The 16,728-nt window shown below is 42.4% G+C and overlaps 1 protein-coding gene across 2 annotated transcripts in view; it reads right to left on the bottom strand.

Annotated features, from left to right (window-relative positions):
- Positions 1 to 1,217: 1,217 nt before the first annotated feature.
- The window catches only part of GPC6 (glypican 6), a 1,157,351-nt gene continuing 1,141,840 nt past the window's right edge, over positions 1,218 to 16,728 (bottom strand). For both annotated transcript variants that reach the window (XM_080660993.1, XM_080660992.1), the window contains 2 exons: positions 8,946 to 9,121; positions 1,218 to 2,486 (listed from right to left, as the gene is read on the bottom strand). In XM_080660993.1, coding sequence (XP_080517119.1) covers positions 2,284 to 2,486; positions 8,946 to 9,121 — 379 coding nt within the window. In that variant the 3' untranslated portion in view covers positions 1,218 to 2,283. The remainder of the gene's footprint in view (positions 2,487 to 8,945; positions 9,122 to 16,728) is intronic.

The raw sequence follows: 16,728 nt of genomic DNA on the forward strand, positions 1-16,728 counted from the left end.
GACTTGAAGTTTAAAGCCATAAAAACAAATTATTACTCAAAATTCTGTCAAACCAAGGTTGATTTAATTTGTATTGCACCTTAATTATTCAGAGAAAGACAATACTGATTTCTGAACATACAATGACGTGAGCAACATAAATTGGTCCTTTGTAGAGATATTTTATGTGAAATTGGTGACTGAAAGCCAAAGTTTGGCAGTGAAATGTTTTTCTAGAAGTATGTAACGCTGAATTAGGTTAAATGTTAATTTCATAAAAATGTTAATGAAAAGATGCCACAAAGTCTCTCAGAATTCTACGTTTCATATTTCATTAGGCATACTATAGCAATAGATGCTTCTAAATACTTTCAGTTTTGCAAAAGTGCTCAATTATACTTAATACTATTGTGCCGCATATGCTCTACTTAAATGCGATGACTAAATCAATAACTAATTATAATTTTGATGAGGAAGGGGATTGAAAAATACCATTTACATGTCATTACTGTCAATGGGTTAATTAACAGTGACTGGTGTACTATGGTGTCTTAAAACATTACTTTTCCCAACCCCAGATGCATCAAAAAAACCAAGAAACACATGGATAGTCAATGTATTCATAAAGCCCCTGTTTGGTTTATTTTGCTTCTCTCTGTCAGGGGAGCACAGGGCCTAGCTTTGGCCCACTTGAGTGGACCAGTTAGGCTGTGGCTCTAAATTGGCCTCTTGTGTTAGGACATTTTCTCAAGTGTCAGGTTGGAATCCTAGGCTGAAGGCATTGTATGTGAAAACAATGGTTTTGTGTGAATAACACATTCTTTACCCATACAGTTTCCATCACCAGTAATGTCCTACATACCCATGGCTCTCTCCATGAGCTCGGTACGGTCTGGAGCATCCAGGACAAAGCACGCTCATGCAAAAAGGGTGTGCCCTGGCAAACTTTTATTAAATGGACAGTTAGATACGTAAAAAGGTCTCTTTCTTGATTCTTGGTGCTCATAGATCATTGAAGAATCCCTTCTCTGAGCAGCACAAAACAAGAAGAGCTGGTTGACAAAACATTTTTGTTACAAAGGTGTGTCAACCCTGAGCTTGGAATTAAGAAGTTAAAATCTGTGATTTATATATATATAGATATAAAAATAGATGATCATACTAAGACTAAAAAAGTGAAAGAAATCTCCATGTCAATACTATATATATATATATTTTTTGTCTTGACTTTTTTTGTTGTGAGTTATTTTGTAAGAGAATGCCCTTGTGATGCAGAAACCAACTGACACAAAGCAAATGGCTAAAGATGAAAACTCACTGATGGGTCTAACTACTTGTCAGTTCACTAAAAGAAATCTTCATTTGGGAGGTAATGAGCACAGGGGCAGAAACCAAATTAATGTCCAACCTATGGCTAAAACAAAGCGATTGCATTTGTTGATGATTATTTTCAATTCAGATCCTTGAGGAGGATTAATTGATGGGGATGTCCACTAGTAACTGAAGATGAAGGGGAAAATCTGTGCCAATTGGATCCAGTGGACAGACATTAAGAGAATTGAGGAGAATGGTACCATTACTGCAATTGAAATTGGTCAGGGTGAGGGAGGTGCTGAGTTGTAGCAATACTTTGTGTCATTTTAAAGATAGAATTCAAATTTAGTACCAGTACCTCTAACTCAGTTTGGTGCTGTATGGTTAGAGTGCAAGACAATACCTCCAAGACAACAGTCTATTTTCACTTCACTAAAAACATTTTTAAACTTTCTCCCCATAGCATTTTTTTAAAACCCAACGAGTCACAGAAAAGCTTACACTGGGAGTTGCCTGGCAGTACTTAATTGATAGTGTTAGAGCTCTTTTATTTTTCTCTCTGGTTTGCTTCTTTGTTGAAAATGCAGTTGTCTTGGGGTTTGGCCTGATTTTATGAAGAACATTATTTCTACTTTTTTTTTTTTAAGTTGTTATAAAGCGGGGAAGGGGACAACTCACAACGTGAGATTCCTTTACTTCTGCAGCATAAAAGCAAATGAAGGTAAGAAAATCTCCTGGTACGAAAGATTTGAGTAAGAATTCTCTAGAATAGACAAGGTCCCCACAGATAGCAAAGGAAAGAGGAAGCAGTCCAGTCTGGCACCCGGTACTCTTTGGGAAAACAAAAAGGGAGGCAGAGTGCAGTACTGCTCTTCTCATAGAAAACAGTAAGTTTTTGTGGCATGGCCCATTGTCCAAGAGTGTAAGAAAAGAAGTGAGTTGGCTGTTCAAATAGCTAAAATGCAGTTTCATCTGACTAAAAACCCAGGATTATCTGCACAGTCTCTGCAGTGCCAGGACAATGCAGACGAGAGACGCTGAGAGCAGGGAGTGGCCGAGCTGGGCTGCAGAAGAGTCTACTTCTCTCCGGTCGGGATCTACAGCAGGGGCCTCCGTGGTGACAAACTCAAACTCCGTGGGACATACATCATCCATACACCCACTGCCACTTCCCGAGCCACTGGATTCATCACCTGGTGTGGATAGATTGACAAAGAAAATTAGACCACAATCTGGAAAGACTGGAGGCACGCAATGGAATTGGGCATGGTGGTGCGAGGGGACATTTCCCCACCCAAGGGTCCTCCACCCCATCTCAACAGGTTTGCTTTTTTTTTTTTTTTTTTTTTTTGGAGAGAGAGGAAGGAAGAGGGAGAGAAACATCATCTATCGGCTGCCTCCTGCACGCCCTCTGCTGGGGATTGAGCCCACAACCCGGTCATGTGCCCTGTCTGGGAATGGAACCAGTGACCTCTTGGTGCATAGGTCAATGATCAACCACTGAGTCACACTGGCTGGGCATCAACAGGTTTGCTTTTAATGGGCAGGGTTGTGATGGGCAGGTGGACTGTATCGATATAAGGAACAGTAAAATTGATACCCAGAGTTACCTAATAAGGAACGAGAGAATTCTAGACCTAAGGAGAGGCCATTCCTACCATGTTGGCATTGGAAACGTATCTCTCATTTTGGCCAATATTTAAATTACTTTAAGAAATTCCATTCATTGCTCTTTTTGCACCTCAGAGCCATTGTTTTTAGTGATTATCATAAAGGATTTTGGAAGAATTTTTTTTTAAGTAAGGAGGAGAAGTAACAGTCAAATAGAGGAAAACAAACACTGTGAATAAAAAATCAGAGGAGCAGAAGCACAAGGTTGTGGAAGGCACATACTATTATTACTTTTGACTACTTTAAAAGTATGTTTTTATTAATTTCAGAGAGAGGAGAAGGGAGAGAGAGAGATAGACACATCAATGATGAGAGAGAATCATTGATCAGCTGCCTCCTGCATGTCCCCTACTGGGGATTGAGCCTACAACCTGGGCATGTGCCCTGAATGGGAATCTAACTGGTGACCTCTTGGTTCATAGGTCAATGCTCAACCACTTAGTCACACCAGCCGGGCTTGACTACTTTTTTTTGACCTCTGTTCCCCTAAGAACAAGGATAGACTTTGTCTCAACTAGCCTCTCCCTTTAAACCAGGTCTTGATTAACGATGGCTTGAAGGCTGATCTGGTCTGCTGCACGGTTTTATATGGCATACAACCCAAGAAAGATTTTTATGTTTTCAAGTATTTGGAAAAAATCAAATGAAAAATAATATTTTGTGACATGTAAAAAAATGTGTATGTGAAATTTAAACTTCAGTGTCCATATGGAAAGTTATATTGGAATGTAGCCACAGTCATTCATTTACACATGGTTTAATTCTGTGTTCACACATGGCCCTCAAAGCTGAACATGTTTAATATCTGGTCCTTTACAAAAAAAGTTTGCCATTTCTTGCTTAAAGCCAATGCCCAGGTACCCAAACAGTATGTGGTCTTAGTGCAGCATCTTGCTTGCCCAGCATGCCTCTGGGCCTGTTCTATTCCCACTTCTTACTGCTTTGTTCTTTCCTGTTTCATAAACCCTGTGTTTCAGACCTGGGTCCCAGATCAGGCTCCATCAATTACTAGCTGGTGCAATTGTGTTGTTTACTTGTTTTTTTATTTCCTACTAGAGGCCCAGTGCATGAATTCGAGCACAGTTGGGGTCTGGCCAGCCCACCCCAATGGGAGCCCATCAGGTCAGGCCGGCAGGAGGAGGGGCCGTGGGCGGTTGGCTGGCTGGCCCCTCCCCCGATCAGCCCCCAGCACCCCGACCGGGGGTGAGGCTGGTGAGGGGGCGCCGATCAGGGCCCAGATCAGGCTGGTTGGCCGCCACAGTGTGCGTTATAGCCACTGGTCATTCTGGTCATTCCACTGTTCTGGTCGCTGGGCTTTTATATATAAAGACTAGTGGCCTGGTGTATGAAATTCATGCATGAGGGGGTGGGGTTTCCCTCAGCCCAGCCTGCACCCTCTCCAATCGGGGACCTCTTAGAGGATGCCCGACCGCCGGTTTAACCTCGATCTCTGTGGGATCGAGCCTAAACCGGCGGTCGGACATCCCTCTCGCAATCTGGGACTGCTGGCTCCTAACCGCTCACCTGCCTGCCTGCCTGATTGCCCCTAACTGCCTCTGTCTGCCTGATTGCCCCTAACCTCTCTGCCTGTCTGCCTGATCGCCCCTAACTGCCTCTGCCTGCCTGCCTGATTGCCCACAACTGCCCTCCCCTGCCAGCCTGATCTCACCTCCAACAGGCCTCCCCTGCTGGCCTGATCTCGCCCCTAACTGCTCTGACCTGCTGGCCTGATTGCCCCCAACTGCCTCTGCCTGCCTGATCACCCCTAACTGCCCTCCGTTGCTGGCCTGATCTTGCCCCCAACTGCCCTCCCCTGCTGGCCTGATCTCACCTCCAACAGCCCTCCCCTGCCAGCCTGATCTCACCCCTAACTGCACTGCCCTGCCCTGCCGGCCTGGTCACCCCTAACTGCCTCTGCCTGCCTGATTACCCCTAATTGCCCTCCCCTGCCAGCCTGATTTCGCCCCCAACTGCCCTTCCCTGCCAGCCTGATCACACCTAATGGCCTCTGCCTTGGCCCCACCACCATGGCTTTGTCCGGAAGGAAGTCGGACATGTAGAAGATGGCTGGTTGACCCAGTCTAATTAGCATATTACCCTCTTAGTAGTATAGATAGATTATATAGGATAAGATTGCTTAAATGGGGGTGGGGAAAGCCTTTTTCATCAGGAGGAGATGCTCTTGGCAGACAAAAATACATAATCCCTATATCTGGACTGGTAGCCAGCTATATGCACAATACTGCCAAACAGGTCATTAAAAAATTGAACCACATTCTTACACCTTACACCAAACAGCTGTTGCCCTTAAAATCCCTCCTCAGCCCCCACCTTAGGTTCTGCCTTCACAGTTCACCCAGATTTGGTTCTGATTGGTTGGTTTCTATGACAGTCAGTGTCAAAAGCTCCGCCTCCTAGGCAGCCATTGGCTCCTTGCACTTCACTCATATTTGGTCTGATCGGTCGGTTTCTATGCCAGTCAGCATCTCTGGGCCTATCAATGGGCCTGATCAGAGAGGTGGGGCTGATCAGCAGCCCCAGTGGAGGCCTGAGAGAAAGAGATGCATGGCTGCTGACCAGGCCTGGAGCGAAAGAGAGAGGCAAGTGCCGATCAACAGCTGCCATGGAGGCTATGGATCAGACCCTGTTTCTCCCTCCAGGCCTCTCTTCGGGCCTGATCCGCAGCCCCCTCGGCAGTCAGTGCTGGATCTGGGCTCCCGCAGCCGTGGCAGTTAGTACTGGGTCACCACGGCAACCCTGCACTGACTTCTGGTCAGTTGAGCCTTTGGTTGTTTTGGATGTTACAGACCCTGGGATTTTATATATTAGGATTAGTCCCTCCACGAGAATATAAACTTGTTGAGGGCAGAGACTTTGTGTCACTGTGCACTTCTGATTCCCATGCCTTCAATGGTCCCTGGCATACAGCAGATGCTCAATAAATAGCTTTATTGTAAATAAATGTGCCTTGGGCAGCTTACTCAGGTTCTGTCATTTTCCTCATCTCAGGAAATATGGACAATAGGATTAACTTGCAGAGTATGTGTGAAGACACCATGATGAAATGTGTGAGGACACCAAACCCAGTGCTCACAATGATGCCTGATGGAAAAACACATGGTTCCCGCAGCAAAGGCGACCTAGATTTTAACTTGCTGTATTTAATTTAAGTGAATTAGGGCAAATCAGTTAGCCTTGTTGAGGCTCTGTTTCTTCTTATCCTGTAAAAGTGAGAATAATACAATTTGTTTCACAGAATTGTTATGGGGCATAAGTGAGATGTTGTTCCTGGGAGGACTCAGGAGATTGTGAACCGGGTAATGACATTTGCTGTTTTCCCCACTTGCTCAGTGATTCCTTGCAATAGCCCTAACTCCTCCCTGCTGCCCTTCAGTGGTGACGAGCTTGCTATGCTGCTCCTGAAATCTGATGCCATCTTGGCTGCTTCATGCTACTGAAATAAAGGCCAAAGTGATACAGGGACTTCTCTAATGTATCCTGGAGGAGAGGGGCAAAACGCATCACAATTTGTTTTGTTTTAAAAAGGGACATCTAAATACCAGATAAGATCACTTGAATAGAATCTACCAGGTTCTTAACATTTTCTCTGGTTTATCTTTAGTGGCCTTTATAAGGGGGAAAATGCCCATTAATTAAATTCAGAGAAAACAGAGTTGCTAAGGGGGTTGTTCTAAACTAGTATCATGAGCAAGAAGTAATTTAACCTTTACAAAGATATTATTAAAGCTATTTAGAATATTAAAAATGTGGTAAGCAAATAATGACACGGGATTTCAGATGAGAAAAGTAATGGCCCCATCTCTTTCTGAGAGGAATCACAAATGCATGGGTGATTTTTAAAAATGTCAAAAGAAATAAGGGTGATTATGACTAGAAGATGTGATAATGGTTTGTATGACAGACACTATCATAACATGAAGGGTCAAATTTGGTACTTGGGTTAGAGTCAAGTGACTCTCTTAGCTACTTTGGATTTTTCATTGTTTGCTTTTTAAAAGGAAATGGAGCAAAATCTCTTCTCAAGAATTTTCCATAAGCATTGCAGACTGACGTGTATATAACCTCTTCAGGTAAGAGAGGAGAGAGAAATAAGACCAACATCAACTAATCCTTATGCATCTTGAATAATTTATTCTAATAGTCATTATCCAGATAATAAACCATTTTGTTAGCTAGAGAAGACAGAACAGATAAATTGAGATGAGTGAGACTAAGTAATGAGCAAGGGAGAAGCAGAGAAAGCTAAAACCTTGTGTTCTCTTCTGAAGAAGAAAGGAGAGGCGTAGTAAAGAGGAAGATAATAATGGGGTGAGTCTGAGAAATTTTATAGCAATGAAGTCTACCTGGTGGGCAATTACCCTACATTCAGAAAATTAATTTTTGTTATTTAAAATATAATAAAGCACTGACATTTTTCTGCAGGGGACAACTCAGTAGGATGAAAGCTAAGACTTAGATGAAACTTCTATCTCATTAATTCAAGCACACAAGCATCATCTTTGGCATCAGTGACCAAATTACAGAATCACTGGCATCTCCACATCTCATGTTCAAGAAATATTTTCCTGAGAACTCTCTCTGTAAGGTGCTAACTTAAAAAAACATAAAACTAACAAAAAAAGTGCCTTGATAGTTATGCATCTTGAAACCATTTAGACGAAACTCAAATATACTCTGAGTGGCCAGATTATTATGATTTCTGAACGCATAATAATCTGGCCACTCAGTATATATATATATATATATATATATATATATATATATATATATATATAGCCTGGTGCATGAATTCGTGCATGGGTGGGGTTCGGACAGCCTGGCCAGGGGTAGGGGACATGGATGGTTGGCCAGCCTGCTGGTCGAACTCCTGGTCAAGTGGACAATTTGCATATTAGCCTTTTATTATATAGGATATACACTGAGTGGCCAGATTATTATGCGTTCAGAGATCATAATAATCTGGCCATTCAGTGTAGTTTCATGTCAATGTTCACTTAGTAGCCTTTCAAGCAACTTCTAATGCTTTTATGATATTTAATAAAATAGTTAAGTGTGATATTGCATCTATATTTTACTATTTCTTTAAATATTTCAGATATAAGTGTTAATGGTTCCTGTATATGTATGACTGCATAGAGAGAACATTAATACAGTTGAATTCATGGCACATGAGATATTATCTTTGCTCCTTTAAATATGGCCTCTGCCTGGCTGGCATGGCTCAGTGGTTGAGCATCAACCTATGAACCAGGAGTCATAGTTCATTTCTCAGTCAGGGCACATACCTGGGTCTTGGGCTTGATTCCCAGAGTGAAGTGTGCAGGAGGCAGCCAATCAATGATTCTCTCTCATCATTGATGTTCCTATCTCTCTTTCCTTCTCCCTTTCTCTCTAAAATCAATAAAAAAAAATATGGCCTCAAATGAACTTCCCAACAACCTCTTAGGCAGGTGCTTCCCATTGAATAGTAGAGGAACCTGAGACTCAGGGAATAATTTGTTAAAGACCCTAGTTTATAAATGATAAAACAGGGATTCCAGCCAAGCCTTGTCTTGCATAATCTTAAGAACGTTCTTCTTTTGGTGGGTGGGGTTAGGGGAGGGGGCAGGAGTTGGGGTCAGAGACATAAATGTTGATGGGGAAAGGAGAAAGCCAAAACATTACTTTGTTGCTTTATCATGAACAGATCAACTGGCAGATGCAATTCAATTTTAGCTTTGGTACAGCTGAATGCAATCCACTAAAATTTAGTGGGTTGCGTCCTTAAGACCAGCTATGATTTTAGTAGTATCCTAAGTTTTGTGAGTCAGAGCTTTCTGTCTGAAGGACTATAAACAGTTTTGTAGATTGGGCAAGAACAACACAAGATGAAAGGTGCACATTGCTCTTGAAGAGAAATGCTGGTATAATCTTCAGTGACCATTGCTCACTCTGGAGGTTACTGGCAAGAACTTTCTTACTTGTGTCCTGGAAGTTGACGTCATTGCCATTGTATGCATTCTTTAGTTTGTTAGTCATCACACGGAGAGCCATGATCTGCTGCCTGATGAAAGTGTCGGGCCGGGTGATGTCCACGTCCACCTCAGGATTGTTGATCTGGTTGGTCAGCCCATCATTCATGATCTCAGGCAAGTATCTGCAGGGCACAGAGGGAGAGGACAGATGAGGGTGAGGCAGGAGGGACCTGGAACCTGGATTCTGCCATGCTATTTCTAATAGTGAGCCAAAACCTCAGTAGAATCAGGGCCCAGTTCCTGGCAAAAAGGCCAAAGTAAAAACATGAAATAAATGTTCTCAGATGAAGACTGGCTAAAATGGCTTCACAGTAGTTTTTTTAAGTGGCACTGAATTCTTAGGTAGGCTTGCCTACAGATGAATGCACAATTAGGGACTTATAGAAATTATTACTTTAAATTAACTACTCTTTCTCTCTTCATCCCAAATGTTAGATACTTAAATCAGGAACTTGATAGCTTACTCAACAGTTCTGTTAATTTTGTTAGTAAGAACTAAACTTGTAAATTATTTATGATCTTCAGAGCTCTCTTATATGAGGCTGTTCTTTTCTCAACCGAGGAGGCCCTGACCTCAGATTTTTAATCAGAAGAATCTTCAGATAAAAATAACCATCTTTGGGAAGTTTGAGGAGTCACCAGGGATTGCTGGAATCCTTGAGGTGTCCATTAGGGTTTTTATTTTACAATAGAATCTTGGGTCTAATTCAATATTGGGTAAAATAGAGGGTAAATGGAATGGTTCTTTAATTTTCTTACTTGTACTGAAATGGAAAATTTATATTAATATTTCTTTTACTTGTACTAAAATGTCAAAATTGTCTGTTCTTCAAAGTCAACTGCCTAAGCTGCCCAGGTGTATTCATACTGGGGAGACCAAAGATCTGAGAAAAGTGCTTGGAGCCCTCTCTGACTCCGTACTCTTATGACCTGTCAGTTTTCCTTCCTCCTACTCTTCCACCCGCTTCTTCTCTCATTTCCCATGTCCCTCTGGAGTGCAGACAGCTAGAGCAGCCTCACACCAACTTCCCTGTTCAGTCTTTCCTTTTTAGTGCAGTCTGCACATGCTGCCTGATTAATCTTCATGAAATACCGCTTTCATCTTGCCGTTCTTCTGTTTTAAAATTTTTGATGATAGTACCTAATGTGCACTGAGAGCTTATGGAAGCCAGGCGCTGTGCCAAGCACTTGGGCATGTATTTTAAAATCAAGTCTCCCAGCAAATGGAGGAGGTGGTACTATTTTATCCCCATTTTGTAAAGGAGAAAACTGAGGCGTAAAGAGGAAAACATAACTGTGTAAAGTCACAGAGCTAATAGGTGGCAAAACGGTGACTAAAGCCTGGGCAGTCTAGCTTCAGAGCCCACGTGCCCCAATACTGCACCATACTGCCTGTCAGTCCTAAGCTCCGATCCACACTTTCTACCTCAGCAAGCAAAGCTTATTTCCATCCCATCTCCCCTTTCTTATGCTGTAGTGCTAGCTGTAAAGGACCTTTCTTGCCTTACAGAATCGATCCCCTGTGTACACCGATGCATGCCTGTCCCTGCGTACACCTTATCCTTGCCTACAATCCCTTTCTCACTTAGGTCCCAAATATCCTGAAGACTCAGGTCAGTCTTCACTCTTCCCTTAAGATATTTTCCAGATTTTAGGGATCTTCCCATTCCTCTGTAGGGCTGCCAGGCTCAGTTGGACATTTTGTGCACAGCATCAAGCCACCTGCTGAGGGAGTAAGGTGAAGCTGAAACCAGCCCGACTTCTGTGCTCATAAAGCTATGCATCTGCAGGGCACTCGTCAGCAAAACGGGTACCTTTTACTTGGCTTTTGTTGGAATCCTTTTATTTTAGAAAATTTCAATATATACCAAAGTGGAGACAAGAGGATAATGATCCCCATGTACCGACCTGGGTGCTTTTTTCTAACTCCTGCAAAGGCTCTATATTTGTTTATTCTTGGTATGAAACAGGGCTACCCTCAAAGGGGTAAGAAAGAGAGTTTAAAGACACTATTTATAAAGGTGTAGACAGGATGGAAGAAAACCAGCACGGGGTATCGGAGAACCCTGGGGATCAACTGCACAAAAACTGAAATCACAGACAGGGGCCAAATGACATGACAAGAACCATCATTACGTTATGATTCCCTGACCTCTGTAGTGCCTCCTTCTGATCTCTGGCTGCTGTCTCCTATTGGCCGAAACCAAGTGGAAGCCAGCATGCAAGGGGGCCCAGGTAATACAGTTGGTAGAGGTTCTCCCTCAGGGCAGACATCAAGGTGGAGGGCTGAAGAGTGGTTCTCAGGGGAATCAGGACATCAGGCACAGACAACTGGTAGGCTGGGGACTAACTGCTATTATTATCATTCTTTTACTTCCTCTAGTACTGTTGCTTGAAAGCTGAAAAACACTCCCTTTCCTTTTTTGTGTGTGTGTGCTTCCTGTTTACATATTCTTATACAATACACTTAAAATTGTTTCCTTTCCTACTGGTAACATTCCAAGTTCCAGAAACAAAAGGCTTTATCCATCAGTCTCCAGAAGAAGAAATAGAAACGCACAGAGAAACTTATATCTAAGCCATTTGTTCAGCGATTGAAATCTTATGCATGATGTGTTTGTGTATGAATTGGCTTACTCATTTTAAATCAGAGGTCCCTGAAGAAGCTCCGTGTCTTTATCCATATCTTGAACAAAATCAATTTCCCAATGTTCACTACATAATGAATAATAAAGCACACAAAGTGCATCAAAATTCTTTTCCAAAAGGCTTCACAATATTTACTGCCTTAAAAATGTTCTAATTGAAATTTTAAAAAAGTCTTGGAACTCTATCTCTTCATTTTTACAGTAAAGAACTTCTGTGCTGCCTTTTGATATACTTGATATACCAATAAATTCTTATGGGATTCTGAGATTGTTTTCCTGATCTAACTTCCAAAATGTGACATTGGATTGACTATATTTGACATTCAATTATATGTGCTGGGCCCTGTGATCTCTACCTAATTATTAAAGCCCATTGGAATAAACAATAGCCAGTTCAGGCTAGCCTTTGCTGGTACTGGAGCGGAGCGGGGCTGAAAGGTGACCATCGGTGTTGCCTCTCGACATTTAGGACAATGATTCTTGCAGCTGGACCTGTGCTGAGTCAGGGGGAGCTTTGTTTCTTTCAGATGCTGTGCGCACTGCATGGCTGGCCGAGACTCATTTATCAGACGCTGACTGCTCTAGCTTACATTGGGAATGGTACCCCTGGGAGTCTGAGCATACAGGAGCAATGAGAGACTGCCAAATACACCCAGCCTCTAACTGTGCCTACTGATGCTCAACCACTTACAGTAAAAACAAGGAACAATGCTCCCGTGTCCTCAAGAACCTTTTCTCCTTTCTATGTATTCAAAGGGTAACTCTAGAGAAAATGTGGAACTTAAACTGAAAAACACTGTTAAACAGGAAAATGACCATTTAGTCACTCCACAGTACATCCTGAGGACAAATCTGTGGATGGCCGGGGTGCAGCCTGAAAGATCTATGGGAGCTCAGGTCAGCACCGGGACCCATGAGCCCATTTATTTGTTCCCTTTCGTGGTTGATGTCTTTTTATAATGATCATATACTGCAAGTATGGACATAGCTTTGAGCTCATACTATTCTTCCCTTTATTAGGTTATGCACCAGCCCTTTGGCGTGACAATATTCTATTTTTGCACCCTCACAATTCTGGGAGACATGGAAAGGAAGGACACTCTTGCTACAGGTAGCTCGGGTTCTGAGGCTGGATGCACATTTACCGGGGGCAGAGAGAATCCAGAGAAAAGGACAAATAGGGTTGTCATCGTTTTTCAATGTTCATTCTGTGGGGTGGCAAGTGGGTGGTGCAGTTAAGCATAGTTTTCTCATCCTGGTTCCTTTTTATGTTGCAATAGCATGTATAGAGACTAAATATTTGGCAATTTTGCAAAATTATTGTTTTTCACATCTGCTATGGTCTGAATGTATATGGATCCCTCCAATTCATATGTTGAAAACCTAATGCTCAAGGTGAGGCTATTATGGGTGAGGCCTTTGGGAAGCAATTAGGCAGGGCTCTCAGGATTGGGATTAGTGCCCTCATTAAACAGGGGCTAGAAAGCTGCTAGCCTTGCCTCTTCCGACACCTGAGGACACAGTAAGTCTGCCCAGAAGAGTCCTCACCCGGCCATGCTGATCTTAGACTTCCAGCCTCCAGAACGGTGAGAAATAAATTTCTGTTGTTTATAAGATACTCCATTTGTTTTGCTATGGCAGCCAGAACAGACTAAGACATCTCCTTTCATATTGTGATGCAGGCTTCCTAGATCACATTCAAATACCATAGCTGATTAGGGTGGAAGAGCCCCAGGGGAATGTAAGGGGGATGATACAGTAACCTTGTGGGTGGCTGCCGGCTCTGTGCTGAGACCCTGCCTGACAGAGTTGACCGCCTCTGTCACCTGAGAGACATTATACCTGAGAGACATTACACCTGAGAGATAAAGACGTGTGCTCACAGAAGTGTCCCACAGGCCAGCCACGGTGCCCGTCATTGGCAACATTCATAATCACTCCTTTCAGATGATACTTCCAGAAAGACCCTGTTGATATCTGAACCTGCTTGCTGGGAACCGAAACACATTCACTAATCAATATTCAGTGTTTCTCATCACGTTAGTGCTGGTAGTTGTTCTGATGAAAGGGGTTGCCTAGGGAGGGAATGGGATACACACCTCTCAAGATCTAATGGGATTTGAAAGTCAGTCAAGTCTGAGAAGTGGGCACTTGCAAGGAATGTTAGCTTTGTGGTGCCCAGTGGAGTGTGCAAGAGTCCAGGTGGAAGCTGGGTCAGCGATGGGGAGGAATGGGGTCCCAAGGTGCTGTCCTGGGTTTGTTTCCAGGTGCCTGAAAACTTCCTCTGACTGCCCCGCCTCGAGCACACTTTTGGATGGCAAAAGCAGTTTCAGTTCTGTTTATTGCCACAAATGAGCTCTGTTCAATACATGTCTCTATAATAAGTTCTAATTCTAAGTTACATACTCCTTCACCTTCCTCGGGTTTAAGAGTTGCACTAATGTAAGTCGATATGATAGTAACCACAGGTCTAAAACTCAAAAGTCTCCATAGTTCTTTTCCTATAATCAATTAATTACCAAACTTGGATCTGATCTAAAATGAGGCCAACTAGAGGTCCTCATTTATCCTACTAGTGTAAATAGTAATGCATTTTGCTACAGACACGTAATGTGTTTGATTGTGAGTTCTAGCCTCAGACTCCTCTGGGAGCGCTGCTAAAAAATTATGCACTCTGATGATTTTCTAAAATCCAAACAATTCTGAATTTCAAGACACATATGGTCCCAGGGATCTCAAATAAGATGGTGTTGTGAACCTGTGTATCCATAACCTCTTTCAGAAGCTTTCTTAAAAATCTAAGTTTTTACTTCACTCTCATTAGGATGGTCATTATTAAAAAAACCAAAAACATAAAATAGCAAGTGTTGGTAAGGATGTGGAGTGGAGTATAAGTGCTTGTCATTAAGCTTTTGGCTGCCCGGGCATCCATTTCAAAAGACATCTATCTCCAAAAAACATAATGCCAGTTGTATGACTCAGCTACCAGCAAAACAACCAGATGAGGAAGTAGGCTGCCCCCATTCATGAAGGTCCCTTTTAGAAAGCCCTGAGTAACCTAGATAACTGACCACTTGAGTGACCACACATCTTCTTTCCTATGTTCTAATTCCAGCTCTTATGCTCTGAATTAGCCAATGAAGAGTGAACCCTTGAAACCTTGGCCATCCCACTCTGGAATCCTAATAAAGGCAGAGCCCTAGGTCTGCTCTCTTTCTCTCTATTCATGATCTTGCTGTGAGGCCCACAGGCATGCCATGCATCCCCCAGGACCTGTGAGTAATAAATCTTGTTCCTCGAAGTTCCCTCCCTGATGGTTTCTTGCTAAAGTGCGGTGATCATAGTAAGAACCACAAGAGCAAACCTAGCTGCAAATTTGGGCCCTGGAGGAGGAAATGTCTGTGGAACTTGCTGTGAGTGGACGGTGTCTGGGCCATGCAGCATGCATTCCTAACCAGAGGCAATGTCATCAATGGACTGAGACTGATGGAAGAAATTGGAAGCCTTTGTGTATGGCTAGAGGGAATGTAGACTAGTGGAAGTGTCATAGAAAACAGTGTGGCAGTTTCTAAAAAAATGAAACACAAAATTACCATGTGATCCAGCAATTCCACTTCTGGAATTATTATTCCAAAAGAATTGAAAGTAAGTACTTAAACAGATATTTGTACATCCATGTTCATAGCAGCATTATTGGCAACAGCCAAAAAGGCAAAGCAACCCAAGTGTCCGTTGATGAATGAATGAATAAACAAATGTAATATATAGATACAATACACTCAGCCCTAAAAAGGAAGGAAATTCTGCCTGGCCGGCATGGCTCAGTGGTAGAGTGTCGACCTACAAACCAGGAGTTCATGATTCGATTCCTGGTCAGGGCACATGCCCGGGTTGTGGGCTCGATCCCCAGTGTGGGGTATGCAGGAGGCAGCCGATCAATGATTCTCTCTCATCATTGATGCTTCTATCTCTCTCTCCCTCTCCCTTCCTCTCTGAAATCAATACAAATATATATATTTTTAAAGAAAGAAAATTCTGACACATGTTACTACATGGCTGAACCTTAAAGACATCATGTTAAGTGAAATAAATTTGAAATAGTCAAATTCATAAAGACAGAAAGTAGGCTGGTGGTTGCTAGAGGCTGGGGAGGGAGGACAGGAGAAGTAGTGTGGAATGGGTGCAGAGTTTCAGTTTAGGAAGATGAAAAACTTCTGTGGGTGGATGGTGGTGATGACATATAATAAGTGAATGCACTTAATGCTACTGAATTGTACACTAATTTTTTTTTCAGTTTGAGTTCTTTATTAAAAGGAAAACATGAAAAATCTTTCCAATCAGGAAGAATGCATGAGTCTTAATGATCTAGTGCATTGTTAATACTCTGACTTACTACAATGATTCAAAAATTTGAGAAGAGAAAAAGAAAGTTCCCTGTATCATTTCTTAATCTCATTAGACCCAAAACATAACAAGGTTGCCAAATTATACAGACAGAGCTCTCATTTTGCCAGTTTCTATTTCCAAATTTGTAATGCTTCCCCCAACAGCTGACTTTTGAGAATATCAAAAAGCAGATACTTTCACAACACTCCTTGTGATGAAGTAGAAAAAATCCTGGATTAGTAGCCAGTTGAAATGGATTTTTTGCTTCAGCATTTCCACTAACTTCATGGTGTTTAGCAAATCCTTTAACGTTGGGCTCCTATAGGTAGCAACATCAGCATCACAGGGGTGCAGTGGTATTAAAATGAGATAACTGGGATGGAAGCACCTTAAAATACTTGAAATACTATATCATACATATAATGACTACATTCCAGAGGATAGGATCTGAGAGAGCTAAGCTGACCAGTATTATCAAAGGAAGCAGAAGAGTTTACTGAAAGGTTTATTTTAGAAAAGCCCAGTCCCATTATAGGTTTATGTCTCCATTTATCTTTGATGCATTTAACAGAATGGATTATATAGAGAAAATGAAGTAGACATAAGCAGAGGAGACAGCGCCTGAGATAGCGCAAATGCATTACTCATTGCTATTCATGGAGTAAGTTAAAGGTCATCCACAGGGCTGTAACTCC

This window comes from Plecotus auritus, assembly GCF_963455305.1.
Source record: "Plecotus auritus genome assembly, chromosome: 3".
Classification (NCBI taxonomy): domain Eukaryota; kingdom Metazoa; phylum Chordata; class Mammalia; order Chiroptera; family Vespertilionidae; genus Plecotus; species Plecotus auritus.